At 41.2% G+C, this 19,834-nt stretch overlaps 1 protein-coding gene and 1 pseudogene across 1 annotated transcript; both read left to right on the top strand.

The window, feature by feature from the left end:
- The window catches only part of LOC101337710 (growth hormone-inducible transmembrane protein pseudogene), a 95,968-nt pseudogene extending 90,926 nt beyond the window's left edge, over positions 1–5,042 (top strand).
- Positions 5,043–17,092: 12,050 nt separating this feature from the next.
- On the top strand, positions 17,093–17,374 carry SMIM36 (small integral membrane protein 36). Its single transcript, XM_073797375.1, has one exon. It carries the CDS (start codon positions 17,093–17,095, stop codon positions 17,372–17,374), a length of 282 nt encoding a protein of 93 aa, XP_073653476.1.
- The last annotated feature ends 2,460 nt before the right edge of the window (positions 17,375–19,834 follow it).

The following is a 19,834-nucleotide window of genomic DNA, read 5'->3' as shown; positions in this document are numbered from 1 at the left end:
ACTAACATTTACAAGTTGTGTCACTTTGGACAAACTACATAGTACCTCTAAGATACATATTTCCCTCATCTATAAAATAGTGATAATGATATTACTTATAGATAGTACTTATATATTGTAGGGAATAAATGAGCTAGTGTATATAATGCATTCAGCACGGTGCTAGCTGTTAACTAGAATGACCACATTTATTATTTCCTTCTTCTGTTTTGACTGTTTTTCCAAATCAAAGAACATCAATAAATCTCTATTTTCGTTATGTTCAAAGTATCATATGGAGTAGATATTTTATCCCTGCCCTCAATGAATTAAACCTATTTTGAAGATGAGACATAAAACTGGTGAAAAGTAAAGCCTTAAGAATATTTATACAGAATATTGAGCCAAAGATAGAAAAATTTCAATTAAAAAGTATGTGATTAATTCTCAAATTAGTTGTGGGTACAATGAAATTTTCAGAAGGGAGAGTTAATGTAAGATCTTATGGGGGAGGTAAGGTTTGGATTTGGTCTTCAAGAGTAGATTCTAGATAAGGATAATAGGTAAGAATGAGGACAGAAGGCACTATAGGAAACTAGAATGACCTAAGGGGAAAAAAAAAAAAAAAAGGCAAAGACCAAGAAAGCAGGGATATGGGGGAGGGGGAGGAGAGCAAGGAACAGTTGATAGACAAGATGATACAATTTTTCTAAATGTATGAGAATAATAAAAATAAAGCTGGAAATATAGGTTTGTGCTAACAGAAGCTAAGCTAAGAACTTGTCCTTGTAGGCCAGTGACTAGCAAATCTAAGTGTGCAGGGAAAGCCTTTTGCAGGCAGGGGAAGATCTATACAAGGGGGTGGAGTGCAGGAGTTAAAAGCACGGGCTCCAGAGACACTGCCTAATTCAAACCTGGGCTCTGCCACTTAAAACATATGACCGGGCTTCCCTGGTGGCGCAGTGGTTGAGAGTCTGCCTGCCGATGCAGGGGACACGGGTTCGCGCCCCGGTCCGGGAAGATCCCACGTGCCGCGGAGCGGCTGGGCCCGTGAGCCATGGCCGCTGCGCCTGCGCGTCCTGAGCCTGTGCTCCGCAACGGGAGAGGCCACAGCGGTGAGAGGCCCGCGTACCGCAAAAAAAAAAAAAAAAAAAAAATATATATATATATATGACCTTGGGCAACTTTGTCAACCTGTCTCTCAGTTTTCTCATCTGTAAAATGAGGTGATAAACTTTCACAGAGCTATTGTGAGTATTGGATGACTCCATGCACGCATGGGAATCATTGGAAGAGGACCTGGCACATGGTAGGGCAGCATTGGTATCAATGGTGATGACAATGATAGTCGTGGTCTGCCCCTAAGGGGAGCCTTCATTATTCTAGGATTGAAGTCAACCTAGCTCTATACAATTGCTACTGGTAGGACACCTTTCTTTCTCAGTAATCATGAACTCTCTAGAACCACTGGGCCTTTAGAAACCTTTAATGAGCTTGTTTCCATTTGGCTTCATATATACAAGTAGACCCAGGCATTTGTAAGTCCAACTCAAAATATCAGTTTTCCCTGAAGTTAGGTATATTCATTTGCTAGGGTTGCCATAACAATACCACAGACTGGGTGATTTAAACCACAGAATTTTTCTTCTCACAACTGGAGGCCAGAAGTTCAAGACCAAGGGCTTGGCAGGTTTGGTTTCTCCTGAGGCCTCTCTCCTTGGCTTACAGATGGCCGCCTTCTTACTGAGTCCTCACATGGCCTTTCCCCTGTGTACACATCCCTGGTGTCTCCCCGTGTGTCCAAATTTCCTCTTATAAACACAACAGCCATATTGGATGAGGGCCCACCCTCATGACCTCATTTTCGTTTAATCACCTCTCTAAGGACCCTTTCTCCAAACACAGTCACATTCTGAAGTACTGGGGGTTGGGGTTTCATCATATGAATTTGGGGGGACACAGTCAATTCAACCCACAACACCCAGCTAGGATCTTTCTCCTCATTATAATATTTTCTCCAGTCCCCTGTCACGGAGGTCTCTTTTCATGACCATTATCTCATAATAAAGAGTCTGAGACTTTACCAAGAAAGCCAAGAGGTGTACTTGGGGTGACCATCCCCAGATACATACTCAGTGCTTCCTGTGCCGTATTCTGGGCAGTGTGCCTGGATCCAGCCATACACGGAACAACCGGCCTGCCCTGGTGAAGCTTGCATTCTAATAGGGGTGCCATAATCTAACAAAATACATGGCAGCAGTTGGAGTGAGTCAGATGTGAACAAGTGCCATGGAGAAAACGAAAGAAGAATAAGGGAGAAGGGGAGCACCCTGGACAGGGGGATGACTGACTACCTTATAAGGAGGGGTCATGGGAAGCCCCTCTCCTAGGGTCACATTTTAGCAGTGACTTGAGGAAGTCAGGGAACAAGCCATGCAGATAACTGGAGGAGGAACACTTCAGGCCGACAGAACATCAAGAGCTAAGATCCTGAGCTGGGAGTGACTAGAAACATCAATGTGGCTGGAGCAGAACAGGTGAGGGAGGAAGTGTTTGGAAATGAGAGGAGAGGTAGGTCAGGTCCCCTGTGTGGTGCCTTGCTGTCATTGTAGGGATGTTGGCTTTTGCTGGAGTGAAATGAGAAGTCACTAGAAGGTTTTTTTTAATTAATTTTTATTGGAGTATAGTTGCTTTACAGTGTTGTGTTAGTTTCTACTGTACAGTAAAATGAATCAGTTATACATATACATACATCCCCTCTTTTTTGGATTTCCTTCCCATTTAGGTCACCACAGTGCATTAAGTAGAGTTCCCTGTGCTATATAGTATGTTCTCATTAGTTATCTATTTTACACGTAGTATCAAGAGTGCATATATCTCACTAGAAGGTTTTGAGCATGGTCTGATTTGTTTTTAAAGGCTCCACTCAGATTATTGTGTTGAGAATAGACTGGCTGAGGGAGTGGGGAAGGGTGAGTGAGTAGGTCAACTAGTTACAATTGTCAGTAACAGTAAAGTAGAAGCAGTGAAGTTAGTAAGAAAGGTTTAGATTCTTGATGTTTCGAATGTAGAACAACCAGGAATTTCTGTTATTCCATCTGGTGCTCATAACTCCCTCTAGATTGCCTTTGGCATCCTGCCAATCAGCACTATCAAGGTTTCAGTTGCACTGAGCTTTCTCTGTATCCTGGAGCTAAGTGTACAGCTTAAATCCATGCATAGACTCCCAAGTTCAATCTCCATATCAAAATAAATGAGCACTAACATTACATAAATCCTACATAGGAAACTGGATAAAGTAGGCATCTTTAACCATCTATATTCTGATCACAGGTTATAAAAAGTCCAAAGCCAAAAGGAATGCAGAATGCCTCCAGATGGTATCATATTCGGATAAAGAAATATAAAATGTCATCATGCATGTGAAACACTTCTAACCAGAAAAGGAAAAGACAGCAGAAGAGAGGAAGGCAGACCAGGAAAGTGATAAAATTTGCTAACCCTAAAAGTGGGTGACTGGCATGGTGCAACAGTTCTTGTCAATACTTTTGAAAGCAAGCTGCAAAATTGTTCTCCAATTGCTGACGTTAAGAAGTTGTTTCTTGAGTTTTTCCTATTTAAGATGAAGACTTCAGCATAGTTCTACTCATCTTTTCCTTCCCTGATTTCTGTTCATATAGCCTGAGAGTTTAGCTCAACACAATTTTTATTAAGTAAAAATTATCGAGTAAGAGGCGGGCGGAGGGCACGGGAAGTGCGCCTGGTTGCCTTTCGCCGCCCGGAACGCGAACTGCGCATTTCAGATCTGCTTGGTAAACCAGGTGCACCACCATACTGGCCACAAGACTTGTGTGTCTCTGGACACTACCTTCCAGAGTTTTCCTCCCAGCTTTCACCAAGGCCTCCCCTGTTGTGAAGAATTCCATCACGAAGAATCGATGGCTCTTCACACCCAGCAGGGAATATGCCACCAAGACAGGACTTGGGATCTGGCATGGGAAAACTGGCCAAGGACTCAAAAGAGGCAGCTTTGGAACCATCATTGGAAAAAAATATTTAAAATTGATCAGATGAGATGTTTTATTGCTAGAGGGGCTGCTGTCTGTTTTGGTGTTCTGTGCTACTGTGGCTTGGAAATGTCTAATGAGATTGGCGCTATTGAAAAGGCTATCATTTGTCCTCAGTATGTGAAGGGTAGAATTCATTCCACCTATATGTACTTAGAAGGAAGTATTGGTTTAACAGCTTTGTCTGCCCTGGCAGTGAGCAGAGCTCCTGCTCTCATGAACTTGGTGATGAGAGGCTCTTGGGTGACAACTGGTGCAACCTTTGATTGCACCAGTTGTCATGCAGCCATGATTGGAGCTGGAATGCTGGTATAGTCGGTATCATATGACAGGAGCCCAGGCCCAAAGCATCTTGCTTGGTTATTACTTTCTGGTGTGATGTGTGCAGTGGTGGCTCCTCTGATGATATTAGGGGGGCCTCTTCTCATCAGAGATGCATGGTACACGGCTGGCACTGTGGGACGCCTCTCCACTGTGGCCATGTGTGTGCCCAGTGAGAAGTTTCTGAACATGGGAACACCACTGAGCATGGGCCTGGGTCTCGTCTTTTTGTCCTCACTGGGATCTATGTTTCTTCCACCTACCACTGTGGCTGGTGCCACTCTGTACTCAGTGGCAATTTAGGGTGGATTCGTTCTTTTCAGCATGTTTCTTCTGTATGACACACAGAAAGTAATCAAGCATGCATAAGAGTACCAGTGTATGGAGTTAAAATGTGATCCCATCAGTTCAATGCTGGGAGTCTACATGGATACATTATACATATTTATGTGAGTTGCCAGTATTCTAGCAACTGGAGGCAACAGAAGGAAGTGAAGTGACCAGCTTCTGACTTCCTTAATACATCAGATATCTGGCTTGTTTAATAGGGGCAGATATTTGTTAAATGGTGCAAGCAGCTTTCATGGAAGTTTAGAAGATAAGAACTTGTCAGCATGTTTCAAGTGCTCCAATAATGTGATGCTTCAGGTCTGCTTTTTCTTCTGGAGAATAAATTCAGTAGTTCTATTCCAAATAGCACTCACATTTTCAATTCTCACATTTGAGTAATTCTAAAATGCTCTAATGAGTGTGAAAACCAAGGTTTGTGTTGCAGGAAGTTAAGTATTTTATCTATTTTTAAATTTATTTGGTTAGGTGAAACTTAGCAAACTTGTGTACCTCCTTTTTTTTTTTTTTTTGAAGGTGGACTATTAACAAGTAATGTCACAAGCGACATAGGGGTTTGGTAAAGGGACCAGAGAGAAGTAAAGGGTCACCTGCATTCTTTCTTTGAATGCTGAGAACTTAGCACTTACGCAATTGTGGTGAGTCAGTGGGGGGGGTTGGACATTTGGAAACAAGTCATGGTTGTACATCTGCTGAACTTAGCAGAAGCACTGAGCAGAAAACAAAGACATAGGTGATTGTCAAGGCTGTCCTTACAGTACATATGTGATCATGTTTGGCTTCCCATTGTTTGACACTGTTAGAAGAGTCCACAATGCCAATCATATGGAGAATTCCTGTTATATAGTATGTGTGCGTGTGAGTCTTACTTTTGAATCGTCTAGAACAAAATATCCTTAAAATACTCAAAGCATGAAAATTGTTGCATTTTTAAGTATACAAACAATATGTTCATAATTGCTGAATATTTTTGTAAATTTATTGAAATGTTTAAAGGAAAACATGCTTGCCTTTCTCATCTCTTCAAGCTTTAAAGCCTGTTTGTGGTTGACACTTGAGATTATGAAAGCAGTTTTTCCCCTCAGATTTGGTTTCTTGCATTCCCTCTCAGAGGAATCACTAAAAAGTGGAAGGCAAAGTGAGGTTTTTCCATGAACTATATCAATCAAAAATATAATGGAGAAAATGCTTCATTAGAGCTTCCCCTAGCAGAATTTTCCTCCTCTCCTCCACAGATCATTATTTAACTCTCTTGTGCCATTTGTAAGTTTTTTGATACAGAAGAGTTATTTTTGGAAGTTCTTATGAATGAAATAAGTGTATGATTATTGAGATAGTTGGTGTTTTGACAAAGATTTATTACAGTAATCCAGAAATAATTATTCTTACCGCCTCAAGTCACATAGAATGCTTATTTCTGACATAATAAAGGTCCCAGCCAGATGAAAAATAAAAAAGTAAAAATTATCACTATTACTAACTAGTACTATTTTAATTGAAAAATGACCATTCTGAAGACTCTGGTTCCACACCAGCTCTCTCAGATAAAAGCTGATTTTTTTTTTTCCATATTCCATGTGGTAGGTTGAAAAATGACCTTCCAAGAAGAGATCCACATTCCGATTCCTGGAATGTTACCTTATATGGCAGTTCTTGCAGATGCCATTAAATTCAAGACGTTGAGATGGGGAGATTATCCTGGATCATCTGGGTCGGTTCAAAATGCAATCAAATGTACACTTCTAAGAGTGAGGCAAAAAGAGATTTAACACACACACAGAGGAGAAGGCAATGTGAAGATAGAACAGAGAGAGATTTGAAGATGCTGGCTTTGAAGATTGAAGAGATGTAAAACACAAGCCAAGGAGTGCCAAGAACCTCCAAAAAAATGAAAGAGACAAGGAATAATGGATTCTCCCTAGAATCTCTAGAGGGAGCACAGCCTTGCCAATACCTTGATTTTGGCTCAGTAATACTGACTTTGGACTTCTGACCTCTAGAACTGTGAGAGAATAAATTTCTGTTGTTTCAAGCCACAGAGTTTGTATTAATTTGTTACAGCAGCTACAAGAAACTAACACACCCACATACTTGAGAGCTGCAGTTTAAGTAGGTGGTTTGTTACCCTGAATGCTACTTCTAAACATATTTTTCCCCTTTATCTACCAGACTTGACCATCAGACACCTCTTCCTTTTACTGTGATCTGGCTATCTCCTGACCACTCCCCGCTCATCAAGGGCTTTAGTGCTCAGCTGGCTTCATTCTCTTCACTCTTACTCTTTCAACCTACTTGGAAATTTCAACAATCCTCTGTTTCTGCAGATTTTTTCTATTCAGTTGAGAGGATGTGCCCTTCACTCCACTCCAGCCATCCACACTTTTATGGTTCTCCCAAAATCTTATCATCACCAATAACCATACACCTTCTGAAATCACAGTTCCAGTCATGCCCTTACCATCCACCACCTCCAGCCCTCCTGGCTCATGGACTCAATTGTCTTCCCCAATCGTCTCTTGACCACACAGGGGCCGCCATTGCACTGACCCTACCACTTATCACTACTCCACACTGCCCCCCCCCTCCGCCCCTGTATGCCCTCATTTACCTCCAGCTTAGAAGCTTTGATCTAGTTTGAGAATCATTTCCTTCCTAACACCCTTATTGGCCGTACCCTTTGTTTCTTCATCTGATTAAGCCTCCAATCTGCTTAACCAAACTATCTACCTACTCTGAGCTAAACATCTTACTTTAAATTCATGATGACTAATCTCAACTCAACACTGCCCAGCACTCCTACCCTACTTCCCTAGGATATTTGTTTTCTCTTTCTCCAGCACAAATATTTCAGAACTTCTTGTTTTCAACAGACCACACATTTCCTCACTCAATCTCTGCTGATGACTTTGACTCATTCCTGAGTGAAAAACAAAACAAAACTCAGGAATCAGATGAAACTAACCTCATCTTCCTACCACTAAAGCCACTCAGAACCCACTTTTCCTTCTCTATTGATATGACGGAATAATTGTCCCTGCTCCTAGCTGTGACCCATTCTTCCATGTTTACATGGGATCTCATCCCTGCTCAAGGAATTTGACCCTATAGTTTTCCCTTTTCTCTTGTGTTATCAACTGCCCTTTCACAACTGGACTGTTCCCATTGGCTCACATACATGCTTTAATATCACTCATCTAAAAAAAAAATTTAAAGCAAACACCTGTCTTTCACTCCCACACTGTCCTCCAGCTACTTCATTTCTCTGCAGTCTTTCACACCCAAACCCCTCAAAATTATCTATACTCAGTCTGTATTTTCTTACCTTCTTTTCTCAACCTACCTTTTTGGGTTTCACCCCTCACCCCACCCACCTTCATGAAAAACTCCTTCATTTTTTATCAGGGTCTCAAAACCAATGGTCAATTCCCTATTCTCATATTACCCAATCACTTAGCAGCTTTTAACCCAGTTAGCTACTTCCTTTTTTACACCTACTTTTCCCTGGGTTTCCCTGATACCATGCTCCCCTGGCTTACCTTTTACCTTACTGGCCACTCCTCTGTTTCATTTGTTGGCTCCTTCTTGTCTGCTGAGTCTCTAAATGTTGGAATACTCTGGACCCCATCCTGAGCCTTTCGTCTCTTCCCTATCGGCACTTTCTCTCAATCTCATCTTGTCCAGTTCTGTCATTATGAATGCTACCTTTATATTGCTAACTCCAAAATCTGTACCTGCCACACTGATCTTCCCACTAAGACAAAGACCCAGATATCCAGCTACCTCCCCAGCATATCAAATTTAACTAATCCTAAGGAGAGCTCTTTATCCACCCCCCAAATCAGCCATGTGCATGTCACTAAGTGATAACCCCATATATGGTACCCCCCTATACCCAGTTGCTCAGGCCAAAATCCTCTTTCTCTCATGACTTACATCCAATCCTCAGCAAGTGCAACATATATTTCTCAAATCCAAGCCACTTCTTAGCATCTTCATCAACACTCCAGTCCATGCCATCATCACATCTCACCTATACCATTGCAGCAGTCTCCCTTACCCATCTCTTTTCTCCAACTCTTGTCTCTCTGTAACTCATTCTCTGAAGATCAAACATAGAGAGTTTCTCCAAGATTAAGTGTGATCACTGTCACTCTATTTAAATATCTCTGATAGCTTCCTGTGGCAATTAGAATAAAATGCAAATTCTCTAGTATAGCTTACCAAGCCCTCTGTGATCTGACCCTGCATTAATCTACTACAGCTTTGTTACAGGGGTGGAATTTTCTGCTGCCCATTGCGCCTTTTCTCAGGGTTCCTCCTATTTTTTTGCTCTCTTTATTTTTATTTTTTATTATTTTCTTTTTTCCAGCTTTACTGAGATACAATTGACCTATAACGTATGTCAGACCATCACATTGTACACCTTTAACTTGTGAGGAATAGCTGCCCATGATGTAAGGCACCACCATCTCCACCATCCCCTCCTTCTATACTCACTTCCCTTGAATTGAAGATGTTGAGGATAGGAGGACAGCAATAAGTTTCTATGTGTCCTGGGTCTGTGATACAGGGGCAGATGGTGGGTTTGGTTGGACAAATGTCCAACTATCCTTAAACATTCTGTATTTAATTAATGCAAGGCCTGATTATGCCCTGCAGTGAAAACTGTTTAAATACTGGTAAATCTAGCTCCATCTACCTGATGTCATGAGTCTCTCAAATTCTTGTATTGGGTTGTCTTTCAGTCTTATTTTAATACATGTATAATTTACAGGCATGACTCAAGCATACGAAACCTATTTTCCTTCATTTCTCTGTTAGAAAGATAAATTAATTCAGAAGCCTCCACATCTGCCAATGATAAAAATCCAATCTTGCCAATAAAAAGTAGTTCAACAACTTCTTGTTTAAAGCTTCATCTTTGAGGAAGTAAATCCTTATTCAAGTTCTGGATTCTCCCTTGTCGCCTTCTTCCCACATCCTTTCTGGGAATCATCTAAGTTCCAGGGGTCTCAGGTCCCAGCTTTGGAGAAGGAACATGTGGTCTACATATTTTCATTTGTCTTCAATGTCCCCCACTGACATGTGGCTTGTCCCATCTGTTCTTGGGCATCAGTCTCTGCACCAGCTACTTCACTGCTCCTGTCCAAGCCTCCATTCACACAGCTGGCAGTCTGCTCACTCTGTGCTCTTTGGTAAAACTCTGAACCCTTCAACTGAACATCTCTCAACTCTTCCACCTTAACCGTATTTGTGGGTCTTGGAAACTCTTGGCTATTTTCCTTGCACCATCCTGATATGCCTTCAATTGTAAGGTAGCCCTGGCTTGTCCAGTTAGCCACCTTTTTTGGAAATTGTTCTCTACTGTTCCAGCATGCTGCTACTCAGTGTCATATAGGGCATGTGGCCTCTCCAAGAATCTGACAATCTCCCAGAGACATACTATGCAATCAGATCCCAAGACTTTCAGCTTTGGAATTCTATCTGCGTAAGTCTACAGTCTCTCCACCGAAAGATGGTTTGGGGGAAGGGAAGGGCCTTCACAGGGGCACACTAACATCTACTCTCTTGTTACCTCCCCTTGGAATCCCCCTTTCAACTCTTTATTGCCTTAAAAGTAGAAAAGTTGCTCACATTCTTTACTTTCTCTTTCCTATATTTTGGCCTGAGGTGTAAATTCTAGGTTCTTAGTCTCTTGATACACAAAGCCAATATTTTGTAATTTTAAAAATGGTCTTTGCTCTCCCCACAATGCCTGGCTCTAAGCCTATGGACTTTAGTGTAAATTTACAGAAGTCTACAAAAGAACTCAAGAATGATGAATCTGACTCTTTCAGGATGTATATCTCCTGGGAGTCACTACCTTTAGAAACCCTGGATGATGAAGGGGAAGAGAAATGGGTTCAAATAATTCTTGGGAAGGGGACAGGGAAGAAACAATCTTTAAACACCTTTAAAATACTACCCCCTGTCACACTGCTTTTTTATTTCTTTTGTAGGTCTTTATATTTTTCTGTATCTTCCAAGGAATTTTATTGGGAAGATATAAAAGGCTATATCATGGGCTGCCAAGCAGTTGCTATTTTTAAACTTGTGTTTATTTTTTATGGAAGCAAATTTCACATACAGGAATTCTCTTTCATCTCAGGCATTTTCTTCATGGAGCCATACTTAGCAAAGGAGCCAGGAACCAAAACCAGAGCTAGAAGGGCAAGTACCCAAAGGAAGTAGAGGTAGGTATATCCAAAGTAGAGCTTTGCTTATCTCCCAGTTTGCTCCAAGCCATGCCTAGTTTTATCTAAGCATTAGAGAGATGGTATATTCATTTTCTAGTACTGTTGTAACAAAAATACCACAAACTGGGCCACTTAAAGCAACAGAAATTTATCCTCTCACAGTTGTGGAGACTGGAAGTCTGAAATCAGAGTGTTAGCAGGGTGGGTTCCTTCTAGAGTCTCTGAGGGAGAATCTGTCCCGTACCTTTCTCCTAGCTTCTGGTGGTTGCCAGCAATCCTTGGCATCCCTTGGCTTGTAGCTGCCTCACCCCAATCTCTGTCTCCATCTTCACATGGCCTTCTCCTCCTGTGTATCTCTGTGTCTTCATATATCCTCCTTATAAAGACACCAGTCATTGGATTTAAGGCCCACCCTTATCTACCATGACCTCATCTTAACTAATTACATTTGCAAAGACCTTATTTCCAAAGAAGGTCACATTCTGAGTTTCTAAGAGGATATGAATTTGGAGGGAGACTCTATTCAACCTAGTTCAAGGTGGAAAAAATATCTTGAAGTGTTCTGTGATAATACATGGAAGTATTTTTCCAGAAGGTCCCAGGTGAGCCACATACTAGATTCTGACTGTGAAGTTGAGAGGGGCCATGGGTTGGAGGTAGTTATGTTCTCTGAATGCAAATTTTTAGGTCAGGTAGACTTGAAAATATAGATGGCTAGCATTTGGTTTTTATGATGATTGCCATTCTTGCTTTTCTAACATCTATCACATCTAGACCTCGTTCATCTTCCTCTCTACCTAGTCAATAGCTCCAGAGAAAAAGCACTAGATTAGAATTCAAAACTTTGCTTAAAGTCTTATTTCTATCATTTACCATCTGCTTGGCTCTAAGCAAATCACTTTCCTGAGCTTCTATGTCCTCAACTGTAAAATAATTAGACTTCCAATGATTCTTTTGTAAGTTTGTGACATTTTTACCTCCAAAGTTATTGAAAATTAAAACTACACTAAGGTTTTTTGGATGCTGTATTTTATTGAAGAAGCAAGGCAGTGTGTAATGTCAGAGATAAACTCCTATGCAGCATAATTAAAATTCAAAAATAGTTTGGAGTTTTAAGAAATAAACTCTAGTTGCCTGGAAATGCATTTACATGGAGCACATATTTATCTGGCATTATTAGGTGACGACTCAGGTCAGCAGACAAAATGGACTAGACTGTGGATAAGTGTGTACACAAATGAGAGCCCAAGGAATATCTATCTGATTAGGTTTCAAATGCCCCAGAGCACATAGCATAGGGTATTCTATGTAGATATTTGATTTATATTTCAAGCAGGAGGAGAGAGGTGGAAGGGTGACGGGGAGAAAGGGAATAAGAATGAGCTAATTAGAGCCCCATTGCCTCTCTGAGCTTAGATTTCCTCATTCCTGATGCTCCTGCTGTTCATTAGTGCTCTCTACCTATCATCAGGCACTCAGCGTAGCTTCAGCATTTATCACATCACATTTAGCACCGAGTAGGCTGCCACATGGTAAGTGCACAATACATGTTTGTAAATTAGTGAAGGAAAGACTATGTCCGGACTATGTCAAGGGGTTGTTTTGCACTGTAGCTTCTTATTATTACCTCTGTCACCCTCTGCTGCTGATTACAAAGCGCCCTCCCAGCTTGCCTTTGTCAGTTTTTTTCTTTAGTTAGCAGTCTCTGCTTTGGCCACTAGATGGCACAAGAGGAAAGTTCTTTAAAGATCAGGAATGAAGGCAAGGTGCTTTGGAAACGTTGAGCTGCAGTACGAACAAGGCAGCCACCCCCAGGGTTAATTTAACAAACCAGGTAGCCAGCATTTCACCTAACACATTGGAAGGAAGCAAAACCTCCACAAGGCTGGATTTGAAATGACCTTTGGGCACTGGTAGATACAAAGACAAAAACACTCTCTGCAGAGGGTAATAACCACCTGGTACGTACTGCTGCCTTTTAAAGCCTTGCTGTAATCTGGGAGCACTGATGTGACTTACAGAAGCACCCGGCAACTCCACTTGCTGAGATTCGGTGCTCATGAAGAAACTTTCTATTATAAATGGACTTTGTCTTTAGATCTGCCTCCAGGGAGAAAAAGCTGTGGTCATTCCAGCATAAGACCTTCCAACATTTGTGACAGGTGTACGTTTCACTGTAACAATAAATCGGTATTCTGTTTTAAACATCAGTCTCCTATCAGCTTGGTAAATGTGAATTGCAACCAGGAAAAGGACTTTCTCTTGACAAAATGAACTATCTGAGCCTGTTGGACTGGTGTGACGTCTGTGTTGAATGCCTCCTATGACATCTCTTAGTGACACCACTGCTCTGGTGACCCATTTTCTACACACCCTTCTTTCACACATCTGTGGCCATGATTCCCCATCCTGGCTGCATATCAAAATTATCCATGAAGACTGTTACTGATGCAGAGCTGCAGACTCCAGCCCCAAAGATTCTAATTCAATAGATCTGGCGTTGATCCGGGAATCTGTATTCCTAAGAAGCCCAGTTGATTCCAACGAGCCTGGCTCTACACCTATGGTGTTTGAGAACCATTCATCTTTCTAAATATAATTCCACAGCTTAGTCCAGAACCACAGATTCATGGAATATTTTATTTGAAAAAGGTCTCCACATCAATAAGAATGCCTTTTACAGCAACCCTGAACCCTCATGTTCCCAGGGAAGGCATCAAGGACTAGACGGGAAGCTAGGCCATTAAAGCTTAACAGCCACAAGAAACTAGCAGACCTCTGGGACCTTTGACCTTTAACCAGGAGTATCAAAAGAATCCCATTAGCTCTTGGAGAAATGGCCCTGTCTGGTCAAAAACGTATACGTGAAGGACTTCCCCAGTGGTCCAGTGGTTAAGACTCCGTACTTCCACTGCAGGGGGCATGGGTTCGATCCCTGGTCAGGGAACTAAGATCCTGCATGCTGTGTGGTGCAGCCAAAATATAAATAAATAACATATATATATATATATATATATATACACACACACACACACGCACACACATGAGACCCTGAGACCAAGGGCAGATGCATAATTTGTAAGCCCAGTACAAAATTTAAAATTATTAAAAAATTGAAGATGGAGACGGCAGGACATTAAACTAAGTGTGTGGCCCTTCTGAGCAAGTGGCCCTGTGCAACTGCCCAGATCCCATGCCCGTGAGGTTGGCCCTCTACAGGACTATTGGGACAGACTACCACTGAGGCAGGAAGATGATTATAAATCAAGGGATAGCTGTATTTTTATCTGATCTTCTTTTCAATTTGCTTATTTTCCTGCATCCACACAGCAGCCAAGGTGATCTCTTTAAAGTGCAATCTGTCTTGTCCCTACCCCGGCATTAACTGATCCAGTGGCGCCCATACATCCAGCATCAACTCTAAAGCCCTGAGCAGGGTTAGCACATCCTTTTGCAATTTGACTCCTGCCCACCGCTCTCATGTTATGCTCCCCATTCTTTCTCTATACTACAGTCCACTGCCCTTGTTTCAATTCCTCTAGTTTTCCAGGCTTCTTTCTGCTCAGACCTCTCACAAATGCCCTTCTCTGTGGCTTGAAAAGTCTTCCCCTCCTGTCCTAACCCGGCTAAATTTTGCCTATCATTCAGGTCATAGGTTAAACATCTCTTTCTCATGGAAGCTTTCTCTGACCCACCTTGGGACACACTCTCCTATCACCCTCTCCTTGTCTTTATAAATTTATTCCTACTTGTGCTATTATTTGTTTAATGTCTGTCTCCCCTGCTAGACTAAATGCTTCTATCTTTTTATTGTTTGGCACAGTACCTAGAACACAGGAGGTGCTCAAGAAGTATTTTTGAATTAATGAATGAAAAAAACCAACAAAGGCAGAAAGGGTGAAAATGTCAGGCGCTGTGCGTGTTCCTCTTATTAAAGAAACACATCCATTCCCAAAGCCCAAATCACTCCAAAGATGGATACTTGGCATTAAAATCTCCCTTAGAGGGCTTGCCCGGTGGTGCAGTCGTTAAGAATCTGCCTGCCAATGCAGGGGACACGGGTTCGTGCCCTGATCCAGGAAGATCCCACATGCCACAGAGCAACTAAGCCTGAGCCTGCGCTCTAGAGCCCGTGAGCCACAACTACTGAGCCCACGTGCTGCAACTATTGAAGCCCACGCGCCTAGAGCCGGTGCTCCGCAGCAAGAGAAGCCACCACAATGAGAAGCCCGCGCACCGCAACGAAGAGTAGCCCCCACTCACCACAAGTAGAGAAAGCCCACGTGCAGCAATGAAGACCCAACGCAGTCAAAGATAAATAAATAAATAAAATAGAAAAATAAAACCCCCAAACCTCCCTTAGATAGAGAAGGAAACAAAAGCAAAAATAAACAAATGGGACCTAATTAAAAGATTTGCATAATAAAGGAAACCATCAGCAAAACAAAAAGACAACCTACTGAATGGGAAAAAATATTTGCAAAGGATATGTCTGATAAAGAAGTAATGTCCAGGGCTTCCCTGGTGGCGCAGTGGTTGAGAGTCCACCTGCCGATACAGGGGACGCGGGTTCGTGCCCCGGTCTGGGAAGATCCCGCATGCCGCGGAGCGGCTGGGCCCGTGAGCCATGGCCGCTGAGCCTGCGCGTCCGGAGCCTGTGCTCCGCAACGGGAGAGGCCACAACAGTGAGAGGTCCGCATACAGCAAAAAAAAAAAAAAAAAAAAAAAAAAAAAAAGAGTTAATGTCCAAAATATATAAACAGCTCATGCAACTCAATATAAAAAAACAAACCACCTGATTAAAAAATGGGCAGAAGACTTGAATAGACATTTTTTCAAAGAAGACATACAGATGGCCAACAGGCACGCAAAAAGATGCTCAACATTGCTAATCATCAGGGAAACCACAAATCAAAACCACAATGAGACAGCATCTCATACAGGTCAGAATGGCTATCATCAAAAAGACCACAAATAAACATTAGCAAGGATGTGGAGAAAAGTGAACCCTTGTGCACCATTGGTGGGGATGTAAACTGGTGCAGCCATTGGAAAAGACTATGGAGATTCTTCAAAAAAACTAAAAATAGAACTACCACATGACCCAGAAATTCCACTCCTGTGTATATATCCAAAGAAAATGAAAACACTAATTTGAAAAGATATATGTACCCCAACGTTCATAGCAGCATTATTTATAATAGCCAAGATATGGAAGCAACCTAAGTGTCCAGCAACAGATGAATGGATAAAGAAGATGTGGTGTATATACACATATTTACATATTGACCATAAAAAAGACTGAAATTTTGTCATTTGCAACAACACAGATGGACCTGAAGAGTATTATGCTTAGTGAAATAAGTCAGAGGAAAACAAATACTGTATATTATCACTTATATGTGGAATCCAAAAAAAAAAAAAAAACAAACAAATAAATATAACAAAACAAAAACAGACTCACAGATACAGAAAACAAACTCTACCAGTGAGGGGGAGGGCAAGGCATAGGTAGGGTATTAAGAGGTACAAACTATTATATATAAAAAGAATAAGATACACAGATATATTGTACAGCACAGGGAATATAGTAAATATTTTATAAAACTTTAAATGGAGTATAATCTATAAAAATATTCAATCACTATGTCGTACACCTGAAACTAATAAAATATTGTATTTAATTTAAAAAATAAAATGAAATAAATAAACTTCCCTTATATAAAGGGTGACCATACTTCACAATTTTTCCAGGACAATCCAGTGTTTAACAGTGTGCTTATTAACAGCACTTACTCTTGTTCACCAAAACTCCGTGTTTGGGCATTGAATTATATGGACCTCCTGCTTACATACCACACTTTGGTAACATGAACCATGTCTCTTTTTCTCTTTCTCTCTCTGTATAGGTGAGTTGATGAGACAGTTTCTGTGCTTTGGTGGCTGCAGTATTAACAGAAGAGCTTAAGTTATTAAACCAGGCAGCTTTAATCTGTGAGGTCTCCTGAAGCAGTGAGGATTAATGTATTTTTATTGCAGAGCCAATGTAGCTATTCCATCGAGCCAGGGTTTGCTTCCAGCAACCACCAAACTGGCCCCACTGCCTTTCTCTAGACCCACTTCCCAACCGTGAGGGATGCGATGGAATTTTACCTGGAGATTGACCCTGTCACCTTGAACCTGATCATCCTAGTTGCGAGCTACGTCATCTTGCTCCTGGTTTTCCTCATCTCCTGCGTGCTGTATGACTGCCGAGGCAAGGACCCCAGTAAGGAGTATGCTCCTGAGGCCACCCTGGACGCTCAGTCCTCCATCCACCTGGTGGTAATGCAGCAAAGTGTTCCGCGGGCCCACTGGGCAAGGGGCCCTGGCCTTCATTTTGGGAATCGTGCTCCACTAGGGAAGAAAAGCACAATGGTGTGAGACTGGCTGAAGGATACTGGGGAGAGAGCACTAGACATTCTGGACAAAACTTTCCCCACATGGCTACAATTCTCTCGGCACATAGGTCCTGCTTGGCTATGTAAGTGGGAGCTCTGCCTTCCTTTCTGCTTTCTTGTCATCCTCCTTGAGGGTGAAGCAACTGTTTAAGGTAAGAAGCTCACGGCGACCTTTGGTCAAGGTCTCCAGATGTAAAATCTCAGCAATACTATTGCTTAGTGAAGCTGGTTACAAGTACATTCCTGATGAAGCTCTCCTTGCAACTTCTAGGAGAGATTGACATTTGAGAAAGGGTTGAAAGAAGGGAGTGCAATGGTATGTGTGTGTGTGTGTGTGTGTGTGGTGAGGAATGAGACTAGCTCAAATCTATCCTATACTTAGCAAATCCTTTCTTTTCAAGGCAACCACTGAACTTTTCCAGACTTAAGATTTTTATTATTTCTATAGGTACCATCTCTTCACATTCATTCCTCACTGTGAGTCAATATGGTGAACACAGTAACTGTAGAGCATGGTGGTTTACTGACAAAGCTTGGAGCCTGGGTTCAGACCCTGTCTCCTTCACTTACTGGCTGTGTGACCAGAGCCATTTGTTTGTGCCTCAGGACTAGTGGGAGGACCTCCAGGCTGTTTGGAGTATTTAAATTAGTGAGTTCACTGAAAACACCTGAGACAGTACTTGGCACGTAGGGTTAGCTGTTATGATGAATATTAATATTATTCCCTTTCATATTTCTCATCAAGAAATTTAATCTCCAGTCCTCAAATCTGACCTGGTCCAATGCAAAGTTACTGAGGTCCCATGGTTTGGTGTTTCACTCCCCCCAGCACTACTTGCTGTCTTCCTGTTCCCTTTCTTTGCTGTTACTAGCTATAAATTTGTTTTTCTGCTCATTCATTTATTTTCACAATTTTGAATTAGTATCTCCATTGTGTATGTATGTTTTTTATTAATCCTCCCTGCTCTGAGCTCAGAGCAACTTACATGTTCACTTGGTGATATACTAAACCCCTTCTTCTAATCAGGCCCTGTTGGAAATACAAAGAAATGAGTGCGTCATGACCCTCTCTTCGGTCTTTGCTGCCTAACAGGAAGAGGAGGAGTCAGGAATGACTCAGAGGATGAAGGACAAGAAAGCATTGCAGATTCTGTGCTAGAAGTCTACCTGGAGTGCAGGAGTCTGCAGAGACATGGGTGCCTAGCACTAAGAAGGGGCTCAAGAAACATTTGCATAATGTTGAATAAACAATTTCATCTTAGACTCAGGCTTCAAAGATGAGATGATTTGTCTTGAAAGATAAGCAACTATTTTCTAGAAGGACAAAAATGTGTTGGGGGCTTGGAAGTAGGACAGGAGATGGCATTTTAGACAGAAGAGATAATATAGACAAAGCTTGGAAGCAGAAATTGTAGCGTTCACTGACTGTGACAGTCTGATGGCTTCCAAAACTTGGAAGAAAAAGTGAGAAATTAAGTTTCATTTTAGCTTATAGAAAACTTGAAGAGGAGGTACTGGCCCAGCCTGCCCTGCCAGCTTCAGCAATGGGCACTGTTTTGACATTGGATTGTTGAGTAGTATAACAAAAACAAACAAAATCCCAGTAATTTTGTTTTCAGATTTTTAATATTTAAAAATTTTTCTTTATATTTTATCAGAAAATCATATTTTCTCTTACATATGTGATTTGAAAATTATATTGAGAATCTTTCAGAGAAATTTTTTTCTTTTATGGTCAAGGAGCCATCCTTACCTTAATAGTGAAAATATAAAATTAATGGGAAAATAGAGTAAATTAAGAGGCAGCTTCTAAGAACCTGCACTTTGCCTAGTGTGAACTTCATCTGGACTAACCTTATTTACTTCCCCATCATGGGAATACATATAAATTAGTGGAGAAAAAAATATATCAGTGAAGAAAAAAATCCAAGGACCACAAGAAAAGTGTTGACAACAATAATAATTGTAATCATAGCTTTTTGAGAGAGAGAAATAGAAAATGTTTATCTCATCTAATTTTAAAGTTAAGATTATATAATCATTCATTGATAATTTTTAGATAAACAAATAGTTTCAATTATATTTCAATTCCATATTGTGGTCAATTGAAGAAGAAAAATTAACAGAAATGGAAGAAAAGAAAAATAAATTCTAAGAGAAAGAAGGAGAACGAGAAGAACAAAAAACCAAATAGTTAAACTAACAACAACGACAGAAAAGGGAACAGAAATAAAGTCAGAAAAAAGAAGGAAAGAAGGAAACTAAAAAGGCTCTAGGGTGGATGTTGGAATAAAGGGCATTAAGCTTTTCCAAGCCTGCGGTTCCTTTGGCTTGTGGTTCATCTGGAGTTGTGTTCTCCAACAGGAACCAGCTTCTCAGCTTTTAAAACAATCTTTTCTGTATAGCACGTACACTTAGAATCTTATAAGAACTAGAAGTATCT

Source organism: Tursiops truncatus, chromosome 20 (genome assembly GCF_011762595.2).
Source record: "Tursiops truncatus isolate mTurTru1 chromosome 20, mTurTru1.mat.Y, whole genome shotgun sequence".
Classification (NCBI taxonomy): Eukaryota; Metazoa; Chordata; class Mammalia; order Artiodactyla; family Delphinidae; genus Tursiops; species Tursiops truncatus.
Note: the sequence above shows the minus strand (reverse complement) of the source record. Positions and strands in the feature narration are given on the sequence as shown.